Genomic DNA, 22,138 nt, shown 5'->3' with positions numbered 1-22,138 from the left:
TAAAAACATTCAGCCCTACTGCCTGACCTGTGGTGGCACAGCAGATAGAGCATCAACTTGCAATGGTGAGGTCGCTGGTTCGAAGCCCAGGACTTGCCTGGTCAAGGCACATATGAGAAGCAACTATTATGAGTTTGATGCTTCCTGCTCCTCTTTTTCTCACTCTACTTTTTCTAAAATCAGTAAATAAAATCTTTTAAAAAATGCTAGCTATTAAAAAAAATAGACAATAAAAGAGGACAGAAAAGTAAAAATAATCTGAATTGGTAATCAGAAGTTTAAACTGCTTCTAATATAATTGACTCAGTGACTTTGTAATATATATCAAAATCAGAAATACTGCCTGACCCGTGGTGATACAGTGGATAAGGTGTCAATCTAGAACGCCGAGGTTGCTGGTTTGAAACCCCAGGCTTGCCCAGTCAAGGCACCTATGAGAAGAAACTACAAGTTGATGCTGCCTGCTCCTCCCCCCTGCTTTTTTCTCCTCTGTCTAAAATCAATAAATAAAATCTTTAAAACAATGCCAACAAAAATTTTTGCATAATGTAACTTTTTATCATTGTGATGCTCAAATTGGAAACAAACTATTAATATCCTAGCCTCCAAGAATGATTAAGTTCTGATTATGACTAAACTCAGTGTATATGGTAGTTTATTTATTTTATTTTATTTATTTATTTATTTATTCATTTTAGAGAGGAGAGAGAGTTAGAGTGAGAGAGAGAGAGAGAGAGAGAGAAAGGGGGGAGGAGCAGGAAGCATCAACTCCATATATGCCTTGACCAGGCAAGCCCAGGGTTTTGAACCGGTAACCTCAGCATTCCAGGTCAACGCTTTATCCACTGCGCCACCACAGGTCAGACTATGGTAGTTTATTTATTACATACCTATTATTTTGATGCTTGGAGAATTTTTAACAGTACGGAGAGAAATTACCTGAGTTAAGCCTGACCAGACCAGGCAGTGGTGCAGTGGATAGAGCATCAGACTGGGTGGGACGTGGAGGACCCAGGTTCGAGACCCCGAGGTCGCCAGCTTGAGCACGGGGTCATCTCGTTTGAGCAAAAGCTCACCAGCTTGAGCAAGGGGTCATTTGGTCTGTTGTAGCCGCCCTGGTCAAGGCACATAGGAGAAATCAATCAATGAACAACTAAGGTACCACAATGAAGAATTGATGCTTCTCATCTCTCTCCCTTCCTGTTTGTCCCTCTGACTCTCTCTCTCTCTCTCTCTCTCTCTCTCTCTCTCTCACTCTCTCACACACACACACACAAAGAAATTACCTGAATTATAATATTGAGTGGAAAATGGCACAATAAAACTGTATGCTTGTGTGTAGTCAGATCTCGGTGACAATAAATAATATTTACGTAAATTCATTTCTCACATACTCGAGAAGGACTGGCAGAATACTGCCAAAATTAATTTTAGTTTGAAGGAATTTTGTTTTACGTTTATTACTCACAAATTTTCTAAAACAAGTACAACTTTCTAAAATTTTTTCCATTGATTTGATTGAGAGGGGGAGAGAGTGAGAGAGGGAAGCATCAGTTTGTTCCTTTTAGTTCCATTTAGTTGTGCACTCATTGGTTGCTTCTTACACGTGCCCTGACCAGGGATTGAACCCCCAACTTCGATACATCAAGACACTGTTCTCTCCACTGAGCAACCTGGCCAGGACCCAGCTGTAACTTTTATTATAATCATAAAAAGGTATTATACAAAAGTAGTGTTAATTTGCTGGTTACCAAGTCAAACCTTGTCATTGATTTTATGTGGCAGAAGAAACGCTTCCATGTTGTGGAAAACAGTTATGACTAAGCTGTGTCAGTAAGTCCATACCTGCCTTTCAGACTTCAAGGTTGTTTGGACTCTGTAGCTTATTAGTCTTCCATTGATTTGTTCAAAAACATCATAAGCGTAACTTTTTTGTATTTATTGTGACCTCCATGTGTCGGGCACTGTTTTAGGCTTGATAAAGACAGAGGATCCTGCCCTTGTGGTTCTTGCCGTCTGGTTGGGGGGTGGACGTTAACCAGCTGGAGCAGAGTGGGCGTGGGGTGGGGAGGGCGTTGCGGGCAGAGGTGGCGGCACAGGGTGATCGCAGCTCTCGGCAGAAGGGCCTGTGCCGCACTGGCCAGGCATCCCAGCCTTCAACCCAGATCTCCACTGTGCTTTTTGTAAAGGGTCAGAGGAGGTTTGATTTACTAAATGCCTTCTGGTGTTTGGGTGTGATTGCCTTATTTCTCTCTTTAGTTCGGATGCTGTGAAGCTTTGTGTCTTCTTTCAACTGCCTTTCCAGTTTGCATTTGGAGTTTAGGTTGGCATTGTGGGTAAGTACGTGTCTTGCCCTGTGGCTGTCTATAGTTATATGGCACAAACACAATTATCGGGATCCTGTCTTTCTTTTCTTAAGTGCTTTATTAGCTTGGCCTGTTGGAAAAATCCTCGATGGACGCTTGTTCTGTTGTTAGCTGTGTGGGAACGGGCGGTGGGCGCTTCCGGGAAATGCCGAGCTGGCTGTAATGAGCGGACGTCAGACGCTCGCTCTCCAGCGTTGGGGGGGGGGGGGGCGTTTACGAGAACTGTATATGCCAGCCAAAGACTTCTAAATTGGCTTGCTTCTCTTTAGAATTATTCAATATGTATTAAAAATTTAACAACTTTTTTTTGTTTGAAATCAAATGTGATTGTCATGTAAAACCGTAAACCCTAGGAGTGAGGGTCAGGAGCTGCACCAGCAGTTTTCATTTAAAATGATGCTTCGCTGGGGGCCCAGTGGCTCCTGCGGAGTAATTTTGGGTCTTCAGCAGTAAGGAGTGAGTAAGCTTCTTTTACGCTGGCTGGTCCTAGTCGCCGTCACTGTGGGAACTAAATGTGCAGATTTCACGGGTGTGTCAGCGCCAGGCCCAGCGGCATCTGCTGACCCGGATTGCGTCGTCCTGTCCAGAAGGGTGATTTCCTCTGCCAGCGAGTGCCGGGCAGTTAGTCTCCGGTCATAGGTCCAGCATTTGACTTTGGCACTGAGTAAAATGTGCTAACCCAAACGTTAAAGGAAGTTAGAAAGTTATCAAAATAAACAGTGGTAATACTTTTAATCAGATTGGCTACCTGTTCTCGTTTCTGAAATGGTTTTCACGGAGCTGTGGTTTATAGGAGAGATGTTAGTTAGTGGTAAGTTTTCTTTATGAGCTGGTGTAAAATGTACGGTGACCTGCCTTCCTCTTGGCTCAGGAGGAAAAGCAAAACTGTTAGCTTTAAGACTTTTCTGTAATTTGACCTGGCCCTGCGTGCCCCCAGGGCGCCCCCGCTGAGCACCTCCGAGGAGTCCAGGAAGAGCTGCACCGTTGGCATGGCCACCGTGGTCCTCACCCTGCTCTCGTCAGCCTGGTTCCCGCTGGACCTCTCCGCCCATCAGGACGCTCTGATCTTGGCGGGGAACTTGCTTGCAGGTATGGGGACTGAGCCGAGCAGAGGCCCTGGACGGGAGCTCTTGGTTTCCTTCTGCGGGTGGGTGTCGTGTGCACGTGGAGGGAGAGCACTGCCCGGCCTCCACGGCGACGGCAGACGTGTGTGCTGCAGGCAGAGGTCTGTGTGCAGTGTTCTAGCTGAGCCTTCCCAGTCCAGGCCTCCCTCAGCTACAGCCAGACCCGTTGTGGGGGCGCATGGGCCAGGCACTGTCCCAGCACCAGCGCGGGGGCGGGGGGCGGGGAGTATCATGTGTGGGCTCTGTCCTCAAGTCAGTGTCAATTAGGGGAGACACGGGAGACTGAAGTACAGTGGTGGCACAGAGTGGCTGTGTTTGCTGTCCTTTGGGGCTTGGGACAGGAAGCGGGACTTATGAGCTGGCAGGAAAGGCACACCGGATGGAGGGCACAGCATGCCAAGGCATGGAGACATGAAAAGTGGTGTGACATTGAGAACTGGATGTCATTTTGGATGTCACACGTGAGGACAAGGAGTAGGGTTGAGAATGTGACTAGGAGCGAGAGAGACCGTGGAAATCAGTGGTGTGGGTGTCACCAGTCTCCATCTGGGGGAGGGAGACTTATATTGCTTGCTGTGGGAGTTCACTGAAGAGGTCACGACAGGGACCAACCATCGGATTGGCATGGGTGGGCAACAGTAGTGTTAGTAATAAATACAACAGTCACACCTGTGTTCTGTCCTCACAACTGTGACCCTGTGTTTTCCTGCCCCCATGTTTTAGAAAGATGACCAGTCTGACCTGAGTGTGGGCTGGAGGAGAAAGTGGGGAAATGCGGGAGGTTCATACTGTCACCAAGGGAAGGAGGGGGGGGAGAGAAAGAGGGAGAGAGAGAGGGAGGGAGAAAGAGAGAGAGGGAGTGAGGGAGGGAGAGAGAGAGGGAAGAAGAGAGAGAGAGAGGGAGGGAGAGAGGGAAGAAGAGAAAGAGAGGGAGTGAGGGAGAGAGAGGGAGAGGGAGGGAGAGGGAGAGAGGGAAGAAGAGGGAGGGAGAGAGAGAAAGGGAAGAAGAGAGAGAGGGAGGGAGAGAGGGGGGGAAGAAGCGAGAGAGGGAGGGGGAGAGGAGGGAGAGGAGAATGAAGGAGGTGGGAGAGCGGCCTGGGTCCCCACTTGAACTTCAGTTGTAGAGATGAAGGAGGGGCCCAGGGTGACTGTCACATCCTGGGGGATGTGTGATGGTGACAGTCATGGAAATAGGAAACTTTTTTTGGGGGGGGAATGTCAATCCCCTATTGAACTTGAGGTATCAGTTGATTATCATCAGGTGGAGATGTCCATGTGAGTGGGTCTGAGTGGTATGTTTCCTAAGCCATTTGCTCTCCACACACGGTGGAGCTAGGAGCTGACGCAGGTGCCTATATTGCAGCCAGTGCCCCCAGGTCTCTGAGAAGTTCTTGGACTGCTGAGGAAGAGGGCAGCCCGGCAGCCATCAAGCAGGAAGAGGCGTGGCCAGCTCTGGGTGACCGGACTCTGGTGCCCATGGTGGACCAGCTCTTCTCCCACCTGCTGAAGGTGCTCAACATCTGTGCGCACGTGCTGGACGAGGTGGCTCCTGGGCCCGCAGTGAAGGTAACCTTGTGTCTCCTGGGCCCGCAGTGAAGGTAACCTTGTGTCTCCTGGGCCCGCAGTGAAGGTAACCTTGTGTCTCCTGGGCCCGCAGTGAAGGTAACCTTGTGTCTCCTGGGCCCGCAGTGAAGGTAACCTTGTGTCTGAGTGAGGGGCTGCTCAGCTCGCCTGTGTCTGCTGACCCTCTGTCCCCTCCCTGCTCTCTTCCGCTTTAAACAGACAGACTTGCTCCTGTTGTGACACTGAATTTAACACAAAATGTGATCATCCAACCCAGACCCCTTTTGGTGTCATCTTGAATACTGTCACCTCTCGGGGAAAGGCTGCCTTTGTTCTTAGGCTTTTAGCATTCGCTGAGAAAGCAGGATGTGAAGTGCTGGCGTATTGACACATTCGCTCTCTCCTGAAATGTTGGCAGATAGTTTAGCTTCTCTGGGAAGTGCAGTTCAATAAAATCAACTTCAAAAAAAACAGCAAACTCTTTGCCCTGTGGACTTGAGATCAGTACACTCCTAATGACATCTGGTTATCCCCCCTTGCCTGTGTCTTCCTCTCGGTCCCTCCATCCCAGGCAGACTGGTCTGACCTCAGGGGCTCCGCTGGCTGCCCCGCTGCCTCTCCCTCCTACGCTGCCGGGGTCCAGCCCCGGGGGGAATCCAGGGGTCCCACAGGAAGAGACGGCGTCGGCATGAATCGAGTGAGAGAGCCGAATTCTTTTCTTTCTCTTTATTCTCCAGTTAGCATTTACTGCCAGGCATCTCCGCCAAATGCTGGTCTAGCTTTCCTTTTATGCACACACACTAAGTTACAATCACATGGTATTCAGAATACATTGATTAATCATTGTTTTTGTTTCACTATGGTTACATTTTCTAGGTAACAGTTAATTCATTTCTATAAACTGTAAGTCATTCAAAGTACAATTATACAATAACTTGAACAGCAATAACAATATTGATACAAACTTCCAAAAGGTCAGTACTGAATAACAACTCTACCTTACCTATGATGCTATTGTCTAATCAAATTTTATTTATTACTATATTCATACACTAATTAAGTTCTAACTTTACTTTTCTCAGAGTGTTCCACCACCTGCAGGTCAGGTATGCAAGAAGAAAGGAAAGTTTCTTTACTCTACCACATGAGAAGGCTAGGGAGGAAAAGTGATGAATTAAGTGAAGGCTGAAAGGTGCTCTGTGTATAGTTACTGTTTCCTACCTATTCATAAGTCACAATCTATTCTTTCTAACATGATTAATAAGAAGAAGTTCTCCTACCAACTTAACCCTTTATGAGGGATATCATAGCCAGCCTCTTATGTCTATGAGCCCAGTTCAAGGGGCTTACAGGCTTTTCTGTGGAACTCACACCCTCTGTCTCATTTCCAAAGAAATTACTATGAATCTACAGGCAAAGCACGGTACTATTATCCCTGTGCCATAAATGATAGCACACACCCAGAAAAGGGGGGATATAAGGCCAGATTAATTCAAAAAAGTCTAAAGGGGGAAGTATCGTTGTGCCTTTCCTTTGCGGTGACTTTGTCAACCTGCAGCTGTTAGTCTTCACTGCAGTGACTTTATCAACCAGCAGCCATTGGTCTTCTTCTGCTGTGACTTTGTCAACCAGCAGTTGTGGATCTTCTTCTGCTGTGACCTTGTTAGCCAGCACTAGTGGATCGGCTCCCGACACTACGCACGCCCCTGAGCAGTCCTGTCTGCCATTCCCCTAAGGGCAGCCACCGCTCTGACTCTGGCCCCCTCTGGGAGGCTCTTTGCCTGGCCTTTGTCCCTTGCTCTGGCTGGCCACCTAGTCCCTAGGCACTGCAGGTCTGATTCCTGCCACCACTGTCCACGCAGCTCTTCTTGCCGGGTCAGGCTTCCCGTGGTGTGGGCGCCCCTGGCCCTGTCTCCTCTCCCTCTGCCCCCCTGCACACTGCGTCCCGTCCTGCGATGCGTGCTGCTCTCGTCTCCCGGGCCGCCTCGGTGACCCTGGCCCTGTCTTCTCTCCCTCTGCCCCCCTGCACACTGCGTCCCGTCCTGCGATGTGTGCTGCTCTCATCTCCCGGGCCGCCTCGGTGACCCTGGCCCTGTCTCCTCTCCCTCTGCCCCCCTGCACACTGCGTCCCGTCCTGCGATGTGTGCTGCTCTCATCTCCCGGGCCGCCTCGGTGACCCTGGCCCTGTCTCCTCTCCCTCTGCCCCCCTGCACACTGCGTCCCGTCCTGCGATGTGTGCTGCTCTCGTCTCCCGGGCCGCCTCGGTGACCCTGGCCCTGTCTCCTCTCCCTCTGCCCCCTGCACACTGCGTCCCGTCCTGCGATGTGTGCTGCTCTCATCTCCCGGGCCGCCTCGGTGACCCTGGCCCTGTCTCCTCTCCCTCTGCCCCCTGCACACTGCATCCCGTCCTGCGATGCGTGCTGCTCTCATCTCCCGGGCCACCTCGGTGACCATGGCCTCGCTACTTCAGGCGCTTTCTGGGCTCGGTCTTCAGGCTACCACGTGCTTCCCAGGCTCTGTCCTGCTTCCTGCTCTGGGCCAGTGCTGTCCGGGACAGCTTCCTGTGACCTGGCAACGTGTCAGCCGGGACACTAGCATCTGGCAGCTGCACACCTGCCATGTCACTGTGACGGAGGGACTGGACTTTTCTTAAATTATTATTTTTTTGAGGTACAGTTGACATTCAACATCATGTTAGTTTCAGGTGTACAGTACAGTGATTAGACATTTATATAATTTATGAAGTGACCAGTGATAAGTTTAGTACCCACCTAGCACCATGGATAGTTATTACAATATTATTGACATTCCCTGTGCTGAACTTTATATCTTGCACACTTACGTACATGCACAGATATGTGTACATGCACATGTCCATGTGCACACACATGGTTTTCTTCATGTTCACTGCTGCTTTTCTGGTCTAGGTGGATGGGGGCTCTCCTTTGGATGACTGTAGTTCCCTCTATTTTTTTAAACAGCATTATTGACATACGGTACAATTAGAGCATAATTCACGTACCATGTAACTCCCCACTTAAAGTGCACGGTTCAGTTTGTTTCAGGGTGCCCACAGAATTGTTTGGCCATCGCCACTGTCAGTTTTAGAACCCAGAAAAGAACACTGTGCCCTTTAGCTGTCACCCCTCAACCCTCCCGTGCCCCTGGCTTCAGGCAACCAGGAGCCTCCTTTTGTTTCTGTGGGTGTGCCTGTTCCAGCATTCATGTAGATGGAGCCGTACACACAGTGTCTGTGTGTTCCCAGGGCACCAGCCTCTGCACTGCTCTGTGTTCCTTCCTGCTGCCTCAGTCCTCCCCAGCTACAGCCATTCACCTGCTGTGCAGACCAGGCTCGGTGTGGACAGTGACTTCTCTGAGATTGCCAATGGGCAGTGGAGCTGAGGCCGCCGTCCAGTCTCTGTCACCTTCACTCTGCCCGTGCCGATGGTCTCTGGTGGTGTGAGAGCCTGGCACTCTGTAGTCCGTTCAGCTCTAGCTCTGCTGCCCATCAGCTGGGACCTCAGATAGGTTACTTCTGCTCTGAGCTCCTCCCCTCTGCTGGGAGACAGAGGTTAAAACACGGCCTCACACCCTCTGCGGTGTCGTGGCTCCGGGACTGCGCTCGGTTTGCTGGTCTTGGAGGTGACGGGCCTAGGGCTTTGGGGACCCCTTCCATACCTCACATTTAACCTGTCAGCAAGTTCGGCTACCGCCCAAGTGTGTGGTTGTCGTGTGGGCTGAAAGAAGTACACAGGGTATGTACAGTTTCTGAGCTCTGAAAATGGGGATTCGAAGAGGAAACATACGGGTTGATTCTTTTCAACACATGTAAAAGCATATGCTATAGATTGCAGTTTCTGTACTGGCTGGGCTCCCAGATACCCATTCTCTTTCAGGCAGCCTTGCCGTCCCTCACGAACCCCCCTTCTCTGAGTCCCATCCGACGGAAGGGGAAGGAGAAGGAACCAGGCGAGCAGGCATCTGCACCGCTGAGCCCCAAGAAGGGCAGTGAGGCCAGTCCAGGTATGACATGGCAACGGGAAGAAGGGGATGTGGGACATCGTCTGTGTCACAGAAATTCAGAGTGTACCATGTTCACCTCAAAGTTAGCGTCTTACTTGGTACTTTTTGGAAATGAAATGCACAGCAGTAAAGCCAGAGAAGTGGTTTCCCAGGTGTGGTTTCAGATAGTGCATGTTAATTACGGAGCGCACACAGACCACACTTGGTCTTAACCAGCTCTCAGTGTCACTTACTGCTGTGCTGTGCCACGCTGAGCCAAACCTGCCATGCTGGGCCATGCCGTGCCGTGCCAGGCTGGGCCGGGCCGGGCCGTGCTTGGCTGTGCCGTGCCAAACCAAGCCAAGCCAAGCCCGCAGCCAGGAGCCGCATTGGCTGCTCCCTTCCTGTGTTGACCTTCCCCTCCCTACAGAGTGGACACGGTCCTGGTGTTAAGTGAGGAGGGGGGATGGCTGGGAACAGAGGTCCTGGAGGGGAGGTGATTCGGGAGGGTTCTGGAGTGGGAAATGGGAAATCTGCAGTGGGGAGTGCCCACCGGGGGATGAGGAAGGGAAACAGTCGTCTGAGTGAGAGGGACCGGGAACATTCACAGCTGCTTGGAGGGGCTGCTACACCCCGGGGAGTCTTGGAGCTGCAGGGCCAGAGGTTCACTGACCACAGTTCCGCAGTCTGTGCTTGCCAGGCACACCGGGTGACCGTGGGCTCCCTGTCCCGGTGAGAGGGGCCGCTCAGCACCCGCCTGTGCATTCTGCTGGGGAAGTCTGTACCTAAGGGCTCTGAAGCTGCTGCTTCCTAAGGGATGGCTGACGGCAGCTCTGCGGAACGGTTTACCAGCTGGAAAGCTTCAGAACGTCACAGAGGCAATTACCAATATTGGCTGCTCGTCTTTCTGATGACTAATAAACGGAGGACTCCAAGTCAAAACTCTTTAAAGCTTGAGCAGTTTATGTAGTGCCTGGCATTTAAACATCAATACTGCTTTAATGATGATGTGTGTCCTTTGTACAGTTGTCAGAGCGTGTTCGCACGTCCCATATTGATGACCTAACTTGCTGTGGGTGAGCCCCGTCCTGCCACTGGCAGCCTCGGACTCTGAGAGCTTGTGTCATTGTAATTGGCCCATAGCCGTTGAATGAGTTGCTCCTCCAATTTTAGACAGGCGTCCAGATCAAGACAAGTGAACAAGAGCGTCACGACGCTTTTCTTGTTTGTTCTTATATTTTATTGTTCTTTGAGAGGTACCCAGATTCTACTTATGTTTATTAGTCTTTTTTTCATTATTTCTAATTAATCAAAAGTCAGAGAAAAGTTTGGATTTTATTTTACTAGAATACTTTAAAAATTTATTATTGTTGGCCCTGGCTGGTTGGCTCAGTGTTAGAGCATTGGCCTGGCATGCAGGAGTCCCGGGTTCGATTTCCAGCCAGGGCACACAGGAGAAGCACCCATCTGCTTCTCCACCCCTCCCCCTCTCCTTCCTCTCTGTCTCTCTCTTCCCTTCCTGCAGCCAAGGCTCCATTGGAGCAAAGTGGGCCCAGGCGCTGAGGATGGCTCCATGGCCTCTGCCTCAGGCGCTAGAATGGCTCTAGTTGCAACAGAGCAACACCCCAGATGGGCAGAGCATCGCCCCCTGGTGGGTGTGCCAGGTGGATCCCGGTTGGGCGCGTGCGGGAGTCTGTCTGACTGCCTCCTCGTTTCCAACTTCAGAAAAATACAAAAAAAAAATTATTATTGTTGGTGATCTTTTTTTTAAATTTTGTGTAAGAGAGAGGAAAGAGATGAGAAGCATTAACTCGTAGTTGCTTCACTTTAGTAGTTCATTGATTGCTTCTCCTATGTGCCTTGATGGAGGGGTGGGGGGAAGGGCTCAAGCGGAGCCAGTGACCCCTTGCTCAAACCAGCAACCTTGGGATCATGTTGATGACCCCGTGCTCAAGCCGGTGACCCCTCAGTCAACTTGGCAAGTCCACACTTGAACTGATGAGCCAGCTCTCATGCCAGCAACCTTGGGGTTTCGAACCAGGACCTCAGTGTCCCAGGTTGATGCTCTGTCCACTGCTCCACGACTGGTCAGGCATGCCAAGTTTAGTCTTTTTTTAAAACTTAGCAAATGTTTACATTTGATTTTAACTTTTTTTATGTGTTTTTCTTTAAAGCTCCTCGACAATCAGATGCCTCAGGACCTGTCACAGCAAATAAATCCTCATCGCTGGGGAGTTTCTACCACCTTCCTTCATACCTCAAGTTGCATGATGTTCTGAAAGCTACTCACGCCAACTACAAGGTACCACTGCTCTTAAAAACGTGTGCAACATACCCAGGTGTCTCATGGGTGCCTGATGTTCTCCCTCAGGGTCATAGCTTGTACGTACAGGGGAACCTGAGTTACAGTTATTTTTTTCCCAAGGCTGTTTTTGTTTTTTTTTTTTTTTCTTTTCTTTTCTTTCTCTTTATTCTCCGGTTAGCATTTACTGCCAGGCATCTCTCCCAAGGCTGTTTTTTATCCTTACTTATGGCAGCCTCCAGGTCCTTGTTCAGCTCTCCTCAGAACCCTTTGATTTTTTTTTTTCTTTTTCTTTTTTTGTATTTTTCTGAAGTTGGAAATGGGAAAGCAGTCAGACAGACTCCCGCATGCACCCAACCGGGATCCACCCGGCATGCCCACCAGGGGGCGATGCTCTGCCCATCTGGGGCGTCGCTCTATTGCAACCAGAGGCCATAGAGCCATCCTCAGCGCCCCGGCCAACTTGGCTCCAATGGAGCCCTGGCTGCAGGAGGGGAAGAGAGAGACAGAGAGGAAAGAGGGGGGCTGGAGAAGAAGATGGTCACTTCTCCTGTGTGCCCTGGCCGGGAATTGAACCCAGGACTCCTGCACGCCAGGCTGACGCTCTACCACTGAGCCAGCCGGCCAGGGCCAGAACCCTTTGATCTTAACGCGCTCCCTCCACCCCGTCCCACCAACTCAAAGGTGGGTCCTTCCCCCCAGTGCCTCCTGAAGGTAGGCCTTTCCTCTGCCACCCCCAGTCCCGGTCTGTGCTGCTGTCACTCCTGGAGCTCCCCTCCTTCTTGGCTTGTCACCTCAGGGTGACACGGGGGTGGTCGCAGGGTTGGGTCCCCTTGTATTTTCCTCCTGTGTGGGTCTTAACTGTTTTCCTGGTTCATTGTTGGTTCTTGGTTTCATTTCACTGAGCAACTTTCTGTGTATTGTAGCACTTTTACAAGGTTTTTGCCAATTTTTATTTTCACGGTCAATGTCTTCCCCCTTGACCTTGTTCTTACAATACTGGATTATATTTTCAGACCTGACCCACATTCTCTTGGTTTATTTCATGGGGGAGGTGCTTCATAATTTAATTAAGCTGAGGCCTTTAGAATCTTAATACTTATCAAGACTAATATAATATTTTGTTGTAGCCAGACTGAAAGGCTGAGTGTGAATTTGATAATGATTTTGCCCAGGGATCCTTATGTATATGGAGCAGGACGTGCATTTTATGTTTTTTCATATGCTGCTTATCAGGTATTGGTTACAATGGACATTTAAGTATTTTTCCGTTACCACAGAAGGTTAAGAGTTATTTCTGTTGGTGGAGTCAGTATAAATTGGAAAGTGCCTTTGAAGGAGAGCGGTTTTCTGTCACTTCCTGGAAGCGCAGTCTCCTTCCCGGGGACTTCCCAGCACTGGAAGCAGACGGCAGACAGGAAGGAGCACCCCAGACGGCCAGTGTCTCAGACGAGCCCATGTGACGTGCAGTAAGCCTGTCTTCTCCTCCACCTCCTCCAGGTCACCTTGGATCTTCAGAACAGCACGGAGAAGTTCGGGGGCTTTCTGCGCTCTGCCCTGGACGTGCTGTCTCAGATTCTGGAGTTGGCAACGCTGCACGACATCGGGAAGGTCCGGGTTTCGTGTCATCTCCTTGAGCCGTAGCCGGCACACCTGATACGCACCGTGGGCCCAGTGCCTCCGGGGGTGGGCTCTGGCCCTCCCAGCACAGTCAGGAAGCGGTCACAGCTTGGGGAGGGGCTTCTGTCACTGCACCCGAATCTGATCTGTCTCAGCCTCAGGTTGGGGGTTCAGGTTGTACCCTGTTTTCAGTTACTTCCTGTACATTAGCTTAGGTCCACGTTAGTCTAGAGAGTGGGTGGGTGGGTTTGCACTGTGCTGCGGAGTTCTTTAGTGTCTTATTTGACCGTCGCAAGTGGGAAGGGCAGCGGCAGACCTGGCAAGGGTGCGCAGCGAGCCCCTTGGTGCCCCGGGAAGCAGCAGAGGAGACTTGGGCTCCACGTCCAGCGTTCCCCTGCGCCCCATCCTGTAAGGACATGTTCAGACGCATAGGGGAGCACAGAGTGCTGTGCGGTGCCTGCCCGTGCCACGTGTGTGCACGACCCAGAGGCTGTCGACGGCGTTTTGCTGGCTTGGCTTTGTTGTTTGTATCCATCTGTCTGGCATCTTATTTTTGGCTGAATTTCAAAGGGAGATACAGAGAAACCCCTTTAAACATGTGTCTCTGTAAGTGAAATGCAGGATAGATACCTAGTGACGTTCGCTTGTCTTCACATCTCAATCTTTCTCTCTTTTTTTTTTTCCTTCAATCTTTCTCTTGATGTGCATGAGAGCTTGCCTGGGTTTAGTCATCGGACACGTGGTATTTCTTCTCGGCTACTCCTGTGCTGTTTTCCGGTTGTCACGTCAAGTGCATACGCTTGTTTCTAACAGCTAGTGTTTTCTTCTGTTGATACTCAATTACTGTCCCCTCAGTGAAACTTGTCAGAGGTGTCGTGATGTCGCCCCCTCGGTGAGGCCTGCCCGGCCACCCTGTCTACGCTTGTGTCTGCACACAGTCTTCTCTCTGTTCATTCTCCTCCCTGACCGTGGTGCCAGCAAACGTCCTCTGGACTCTGTTTGCGACTTTGTGTTCCCTGCGCCTGCAGTGGTCCCTGGGAGGGGGTCGCTTCCCGCGAGCATTTGTTAACTGAGCGTCCGTGTGCTTGTTTGCGTCTGTTAGGAGAGGTCAGTCTGGGCGTCACCACGAGAGGACGTCCCTCTCCTGACATCTCACCGCTTCCTCCCACAGTGTGTTGAGGAGATCCTGGGCTACTTGAAGTCCTGCTTCAGCCGGGAGCCAATGATGACGACGGTCTGCGTCCAGCAGGTAGGACGGGTTCCCAGGCCATCACTCCAGGTGCAGTGATGTCACGCTGCCTGTCACTTGGAAGGGGGTGTTGTGGTGTGTCCCAGAGGAGGAGGCCTGTGAGCGGGCAGGGCAGAGTCTTCGTGTCCTCTAGGTGTTAGGATGCGCGGTCTCATTTACGGCCACAGAGGGACCGTCACTGTGAGGGTGGTCCCTGAAGGTGGACACAGTCCCTCCCAGCAGCGGTCTCAGGGGCGTGACGGCTATTCTCCCCAGGAATCTCCTGTCTGCACCTGTGCTCACCCACCCTGTCCTCTTGGATGGCTGTGTTGTTGGTGTGGGCGTGTGGCTCGTGCTGCGTTGAGTGACATGTTAGTGGCTTTGTTCTCTCTCTAGTTGTTGAAGACTCTCTTTGGGACAAACTTGGCCTCCCAGTTTGATGGCTTATCGTCCAACCCCAGCAAGTCTCAGGGCCGAGCCCAGCGCCTTGGCTCATCCAGCGTGCGGCCAGGCCTGTACCACTACTGCTTCATGGCTCCCTACACCCACTTCACCCAGGCACTGGCCGATGCCAGCCTGCGGAACATGGTGCAGGCGGAGCAGGACCATGACACCTCGGGGTAACTGTGCACCTGTCCCTCCGGGGCACTCGGTCGGGCGTGGTCTGTGGGGGAAATACGGAAAGATAGTAACCAACATCTTCTAAGAGCCTGTTTTGTTCAAAGAACCCTAGGACATATGGTTGCTACAGAGGTGCTCAGAGGAGTGTGTGGCCTGGTGAGCGAGGGGTCCTGGGGCTGGTGCCCTCAGAGGGGCAGGCCAGGGGTCGAGGGAGAGTGAGCAGCCAGCCTCACTGCCGGCTGCAGGCCGGCACCTGTGCGTGATGTCCTCCCGTGTGGAGGCGTGGGCTGTCCCCGTGCTCCCTCCCCTGTGCCTGATGTCCTCCCGTGTGGAGGCGTGGGCTGTCCCCGTGCTCCCTCCCCTGTGCGTGATGTCCTCCCGTGTGGAGGCGTGGGCTGTCCCCGTGCTCCCTCCCCTGTGCGTGATGTCCTCCCGTGTGGAGGCGTGGGCTGTCCCCGTGCTCCCTCCCCTGTGCGTGATGTCCTCCCGTGTGGAGGCGTGGGCTGTCCCCGTGCTCCCTCCCCTGCGCCTGATGTCCTCCCGTGTGGAGGCGTGGGCTGTCCCCGTGCTCCCTCCCCTGCGCCTGATGTCCTCCCGTGTGGAGGCGTGGGCTGTCCCCGTGCTCCCTTCCCTGCGCCTGATGTCCTCCCGTGTGGAGGCGTGGGCTGTCCCCGTGCTCCCTCCCCTGCGCCTGATGTCCTCCCGTGTGGAGGCGTGGGTTGTCCCCGTGCTCCCTCCCCTGCGCCTGATGTCCTCCCGTGTGGAGGCGTGGGCTGTCCCCGTGCTCCCTCCCCTGCGCGTGATGTCCTCCCGTGTGGAGGCGTGGGCTGTCCCCGTGCTCCCTCCCCTGTGTGTGATGTCCTCCCGTGTGGAGGTGTGGGCTGTCCCCGTGCTCCCCTGCGCCTGATGTCCTCCCGTGTGGAGGCGTGGGCTGTCCCTGTGCTCCCCCCCCTGCGCGTGATGTCCTCCCGTGTGGAGGCGTGGCCGTCCCCGTGCTCCCCTGCGCGTGATGTCCTCCCGTGTGGAGGCGTGGGCTGCCCCGTGCTGCCCTGCACTTTCCTGCAGCAGCCGATGCCTGTCTGCGCACTTTGTGGGTAGACACCTAAATGAGCGGACGCTTCCGTGTGGACGGTGCTGTAGTGTGCAGAGGCATTTGAGGACCAGAGGGCAGCGTTGGATAGTATTTCTATTCTGTAACTTGATGGCTAAAAATTTTTTTTACTTAGATTGATGGTTATATTTTTAATGCCTGAACTAGAGTAGGTGTTTTTTAAATTACCATAATTATGAGCAGATATTTGGTTACTACTCTGTGTAGTATCTGTGGAATGCCTTTTTTTCCCTTTTATGGATACAGTGGTAAGTCAGCTACAGTTAGAATGCCCGAGTTAGGAACCAGGGGAAAGGCGTGACCCGAGCTTTCCCTTGGGGACACACTTCCTTCATGTCCCCGTCTCAGGAGCAGGCTCTGCAAACCCTGAAACAACGAGGGCATAAATAAAGCGTGTGTGAGGGTGTGTGGTACTGTCCTTTCATATGCAGTTTTTACAAAGAAAATAGTGTAACTGATGTAGGTAGTTACAGTGCTTTCCAAGGAAGTGAAGTGATAGCTCCTGCGTCCCTGGTCTTGCCATGGCTGTCCCCTCAGGCCTGTGGGGCTGAGCAGTCTGTGTCCTGAGGTGGCAGGTGCTATCTGAGGGTTCTGCTCACTCAGCTGTGACTCGGTGTCATCTAGTCACCTTCATTAAAGGAAGAGTGTGGCTGTGCATTCTTTCCACCCTGGCGGTGCTGTGAGCGTGTGTGCGTGCGTGCGTGCCACTTGGGCTTGCTCAGCTTGCGGCGGGATATCGAAGGGCATTGTTCCCTCGCCCTTTTTCCCTTGGCAGGTGGTTTGATGTCCTCCAGAAAGTGTCCACCCAGCTGAAGACAAACCTCACGAGTGTCACAAAGAACCGTGCAGACAAGGTAATCAGGAGCCGGCAGGTGACGGCCGGGCGGGGGGGGGGGGGGACCGGGCCCGGCACCCGCCAGCTGGCTGCTGGAGGACTCACTCCTGGGTTCTGTTTTTCTCTTTCGTAGAACGCTATTCACAATCACATTCGTCTGTTCGAGCCACTGGTCATAAAGGCGTTGAAGCAGTACACGACCTCCACGTCTGTGCAGCTGCAGAAGCAGGTTCTGGACTTGCTGGCGCAGCTGGTTCAGTTACGGGTGAACTACTGCCTCCTGGACTCAGACCAGGTTGGTTACTCTGGTCTCTCAGCTGCGGGGCGCATTCGCAACTTCAGACAGACATGGAGACTGCCTCCCTGAAAGGCGTGCACGCTTGTCTTCCCCACCACCTGTGTCTCACCGGTTGTGGCTGGCCATACGGAGGGCCTGGGGCGTACTGGCCTGCAGCCCACCCCCACCCCAGGTGTGCCCATCCATGCTGGGCTCTTAGGGTGACCCTCGGCCCCTTTTCACATCCACCAGAGGTTCTTCCTGTGCACACCCTCCCCCACTACAAGATAAGTTTGAATTGAAATTGTGAGATATAATTAAGAGTTATTGTTTTGGGGGCCACTTTTACAAGATCCAGAGACTTACTTTAAACAGACTGCCAGTTATGATACCCAGTCTGAAGCTCTTGACTGTAAGCTCACCTTATAACAAGTAAGGTGCTCTAAGGAGTCACTGATCCCTGGTCCCAGGAGCCCCTGCGTCCCTGGCTGATCTCAGTCTCACCAGGGGGCTCAGCTGCTGGGCCTTCCTCACGTAGCTGCTATGGGTATGCGACTGGCCAGTTGTGTCACTTCCCAGTGTGAATTCTCTTAAACCGAGGTTTATGCCAGTAAATTCACTACAGAGAAAGTTGCCTTTAAGTCATCAAAATGTGGCTTCGTTGTTGGGCTATGATCTTGCCTATGTGAGGTAGGACATTTTTTAAGTTAGAAATACTACAGTTCTCTCCCTAGACATAGACACTGACACCCTAAAGCAGGGGTCGGAAACCTTTTTGGCTGAGAGAGCCATGAAAGCCACATGTCTTAAAATGTAATTCCGTGAGAGCCATACAACAACCCGTGTACATTACGCATTATCCAACAAAAATTTGGTGTTGTCCCGGAGGACAGCTGTGATTGGCTCCAGCCACCCACAACCATGAACATGAGTGGTAGGAAATGAATGGATTGTAATACATGAGAATGTTTTTATATATATATATATATATACATATATATATATATATATATATATATTTTTTTTTTTTTCCCCCCTGAAGCTGGAAATGGGGAGAGACAGTCAGACAGACTCCCGCATGCGCCTGACCGGGATCCACCCGGCACACCCACCAGGGGGCGACGCTCTGCCCACCAGGTGGCGATGCTCTGCCCCTCTGGGGCGTCGCTCTGTTGCGACCAGAGCCACTCTAGCGCCTGGGGCAGAGGCCAAGGAACCATCCCCAGCGCCCGGGCCATCTTTGCTCCAATGGAGCCTTGGCTGCGGAAGGGGAAGAGAGAGAGAGAGAGAGGAAGGAGAGGGGGGAGGGGTGGAGAAGCAGATGGGCGCTTCTCCTATGTGCCCTGGCCGGGAATCGAACCCGGGACTTCTGTTCGCCAGGCCGACGCTCTACCACTGAGCCAACTGGCCAGGGCCAAATGTTTTATATTTTTAACATTATTATTTTCATTAAAGATTTGCCTGCAAGCCAGATGCAGCCATCAAAAGAGCCACATCTGGCTTGCGAGCCATAGGTTCCCAACCCCTGCCGTAAAGGGTCTGTTCCTTCAGGAGAAACCAGGAAGCATGGTCAAGGTGCTGACTTCCCCAGAGCCAGCCTGGGAGCTGTTACACGGGGCAGGGGACAGCAGGGGCGCCTGCTCACTCTTTCTTCTGCTCCAGTTAGCGGAATGTCATTCAAAAGCACCATTTTCTTCTTTGTAGGCGATACTTTTGAGGGGTTGGTTTGAGCTGTCATTCTCTCTCCTGGGAGGTGAAGCCCTTGTCTGAAGTGGTGGACCGGGCAGCCAAGGCGTGTAGGGCTCGGGACAGGAGCTTGAGGACAGAGCAGGGCTCGTGGGGCTTCCTGGGAGGAGGCCCGGGGCTCATAGCCAGAGCCACTCTGAGGGGCAGCCAAGGCGTGTAGGGCTCGGGACAGGAGCTTGAGGACAGAGCAGGGCTCGTGGGGCTTCCTGGGAGGAGGCCCGGGGCTCATAGCCAGAGCCACTCTGAGGGGAAGCCAAGGCCGCTGGCTTGATCCATGCCAGTGAGGACGTGTCAGAGCTCTGGCCTGCCTGTCCCCACTCCCCACTTCCCAATTCTGACTTTCTGCAGCTAGAACAGATGTCCCTGTATCAGAGGCTAGTCTCTCAGGACTCTCCCTGGGAGACAAGGAGCATAAACAGCTGCCCACGCTGGTGTAGACCTCTCAGATAGACTTGACTTTCATCAAACTCTTTCTTTAGTTGTTCTATGTAGAGCCTGTTCTTAAAGGTGGTACAGTTTATGTTGCTTTCTTGTCTTTCTAAACCCTCCACTTGATCCATAAACATGGAGGGAGGCCACCCTGAGGATCTTCCGGGCCGTGCTTCTCGGCAGACGTGCTGAGTCCCTCTGGGCCCCAGGGGGCCCCAGCCCTTTCCCCTTCGGCCACCACAGCCAAGTCCCCCCACCCTGACTTGGGGTCTTGGGGTTTCTGCCACGCAATCTTCTCCCTCTCGCTGGTTTTCCTTGTGTGTATTACTCAGTTCCACTCCCCAGTTCTCAGGATTCAGTGCAGTGACAGTTTGAACAGGAAGGAAATCTAGAGCCGGTGGACCGCCGAGCGCACTTCACATGGTTCACTGAGCACCTGCTGCGGGTGGGTGTCACGCCAGGCCGCGGGGAAGCAGCTGACGTGAAGCTCCATCTCCATGTTCAGGGGTGAGGGCTCTGACGGGGCGCAGAATTGAGCTGGGGAAGCAGCTGACGTGAAGCTCCGTCCCCATGTTCAGGGGCGAGGGCGCTGACGGGGCGCAGAATTGAGCAGGACGCACAGGCGGTTCTCACACAGGCCTGATGTTCTGCGTCTGCCCTGGGCTGTCGGTCACCTGTCAGCACCTCCAGCGTGGGGCTCCTCACTCTGAACCAGGGTCCCGCGTGTGTCTTCCGGGTACTGCCTGACGTCTCCTGGGGTTTGTGCTTCCCAAGAGTTCCACCCCAGTGCTCAGTGATGGTGTTGAAAGAGGTTTCTGGAAGGGTGGGTCCTGAACTGACCCAGGCTGTCAGTAGAATACGTTTGAGTTCTTATACACTAGAAATGGGTCAGCCGTCAGGAAACCTGTTATAAATTCACACAAGTAGGCCCTGGCCAGCTGGCTCAGCGGTAGAGCATCGACCTGGCGTGCGGGGGACCCGGGTTTGATTCCCAGCCAGGGCACATAGGAGAAGCGCCCATCTGCTTCTCCACCCCCCCCTCCTTCCTCTCTGTCTCTCTCTTCCCCTCCCGCAGCCTAGGCTCCATTGGAGCAAAGTGGGCCCGGGTGCTGGGGATGGCTCCTTGGCCTCTGCCCCAGGCGCTAGAGTGGCTCTGGTCGTGGCGGAGCGACGCCCCGGAGGGGCAGAGCATCGCCCCTGGTGGGCGTGCTGGGTGGATCCAGTTCGGGCGCATGCGGGAGTCTGTCTGACTGTGTCTCCCCATTTCCAGCTTCAGAAAAATACAAAAAAATAAAATAAATAAATAAATAAAAATAAATTCACACAAGTAGGGAGGGAGAAAAATAGCCCTCTTGGCACACTGATTATTGACGTGAAGTTTCTTTCCTGATGCAGGTGTTTATTGGATTCGTGCTGAAGCAGTTTGAATACATTGAAGTGGGCCAGTTCAGGTAGCAGTGTGTTGTAACTTTGCATGTCCTTGTTACCTGAGTCCGGGTCACTTAGATTATTAACATGAACATACTTTAAAGGATTGTTAGGTATCTTTGCTAGGTATTTTTGAATGGCAGTCAGATTAACGTGCCATGCATTTTGTTTCCCTTAGAAATTAATAAGTATCTGAAGACTTGTTTAGAAGCTGTTCTGCATCTGGTAATCATAGATGCCAGTTCTCATTTTGGGTTTCAAAGTGTGTTAATTATTATACAAGGTTGCTAAATGAAATCTCATCTGGTACAACGGTAATTTTTAATCCTAAAGAAAATGTTTTCTTAGGTACAGTTGACACTAGTAAAGGTAATTGTTGTGCACTTTCCTTGCTAGACAGGAAGGTTTACTACCTTCTCCTGTGCGTACAGGTGTGTAACTATTGAAAATGAAAATGCTTTAGAGTCTGCACTGCTTACTAAGTAGTTTGGGAGGCAGTGCAGAGGAGCGTGTCTTGAGAGTCCCTGGGGCCTGGAGGCCCCGGTTCTTACTCTAATCCTGCAGCACCCTGACTGTTGACGTGAGGCAGTCACCTTTCCTCCGTGGGCCTCAGTGTCTGCTCCTGCAGAGTGCAGGAGCGGGAAGGAGCTCAGGACCCGAGCGGTGGCCCCGTGCTGGTGTGCTTTCTGCACTCTCGTGTTGCCCTGCTGAGCGCAGGAGCGGGAGGGAGCTCAGGACCCGAGCGGTGGCCCCGTGCTGGTGTGCTTTCTGCACTCTCGTGTAGCCCTGCTGAGCGCAGGCTCCTCAGACGGACAGGCATCCCACCCCAGACGGGACTGGGATAGATTGCCAGGGCTCCCTGTGTGCGAGCTCTCACTGCGCTTTGAGTGATGTACTGTAGTTTTTATTGATCGTGTATCTTACTTTAAAAGGGAAGTGTCTAAATGGGTGTTTTTGTTTCTAGGGAATCGGAGGCGATTATTCCAAACATCTTTTTCTTCCTGGTACTCCTGTCTTATGAACGCTATCATTCAAAACAGATTATTGGGATTCCCAAAATCATTCAACTCTGTGATGGCATCATGGCGAGCGGGAGGAAGGCCGTGACGCACGGTAACGGGACGGCGGTGTCACGGGTTGCCCGCACTGCTCCATGCTTTATGGGCGCTGTGTGTGTGTACACGTGTGCTTGTGTGTGTGGAGAGGGCGTTGCGCTTACTCAGGTGAAGTGTAGACACTGAGCTGCTGTGAGGTGCAGACAGGGCCTGTCCACATGACACAGGGAATGTAGAAGTCCAGCTCCTGCTGCATTAGGCACAGTGGCCTCGGGTCAGGACCCTCTGTCCATCAGGGATTGTACAGGAGCTTCTGTAAAGGCCCCAGAGTAAGGGGGGGCTGCTTAAGCAGCCCGTTCCCCCCTGTAGAACAAGGCGGTGCGGTTTTAAGAACCAGCTAAAATCTTTGAGCTTTGGTCTTCAGCATTCTC

General features: G+C 52.3%; 1 protein-coding gene across 4 annotated transcripts in view; it reads left to right on the top strand.

Moving 5' to 3' along the window:
* HTT (huntingtin) overlaps positions 1-22,138 on the top strand; it is a 128,859-nt gene that overhangs the window by 55,943 nt on the left and 50,778 nt on the right. For all 4 annotated transcript variants that reach the window (XM_066280426.1, XM_066280424.1, XM_066280425.1 and 1 more), the window contains 12 exons: positions 2,260-2,336; positions 3,304-3,455; positions 4,854-5,056; positions 8,950-9,076; positions 11,230-11,357; positions 12,858-12,968; positions 14,149-14,226; positions 14,602-14,825; positions 16,713-16,791; positions 16,906-17,067; positions 20,620-20,675; positions 21,617-21,765. In XM_066280426.1, the coding sequence (XP_066136523.1) occupies positions 2,260-2,336; positions 3,304-3,455; positions 4,854-5,056; positions 8,950-9,076; positions 11,230-11,357; positions 12,858-12,968; positions 14,149-14,226; positions 14,602-14,825; positions 16,713-16,791; positions 16,906-17,067; positions 20,620-20,675; positions 21,617-21,765 (1,546 nt within the window). The remainder of the gene's footprint in view (positions 1-2,259; positions 2,337-3,303; positions 3,456-4,853; positions 5,057-8,949; positions 9,077-11,229; positions 11,358-12,857; positions 12,969-14,148; positions 14,227-14,601; positions 14,826-16,712; positions 16,792-16,905; positions 17,068-20,619; positions 20,676-21,616; positions 21,766-22,138) is intronic.

This window comes from Saccopteryx bilineata, chromosome 5, assembly GCF_036850765.1.
Source record: "Saccopteryx bilineata isolate mSacBil1 chromosome 5, mSacBil1_pri_phased_curated, whole genome shotgun sequence".
In the NCBI taxonomy this organism is placed as follows: domain Eukaryota; kingdom Metazoa; phylum Chordata; class Mammalia; order Chiroptera; family Emballonuridae; genus Saccopteryx; species Saccopteryx bilineata.
The sequence above is the reverse complement of the archived record's forward strand: the minus strand, read 5'-3'. Positions and strand labels throughout refer to the sequence as shown.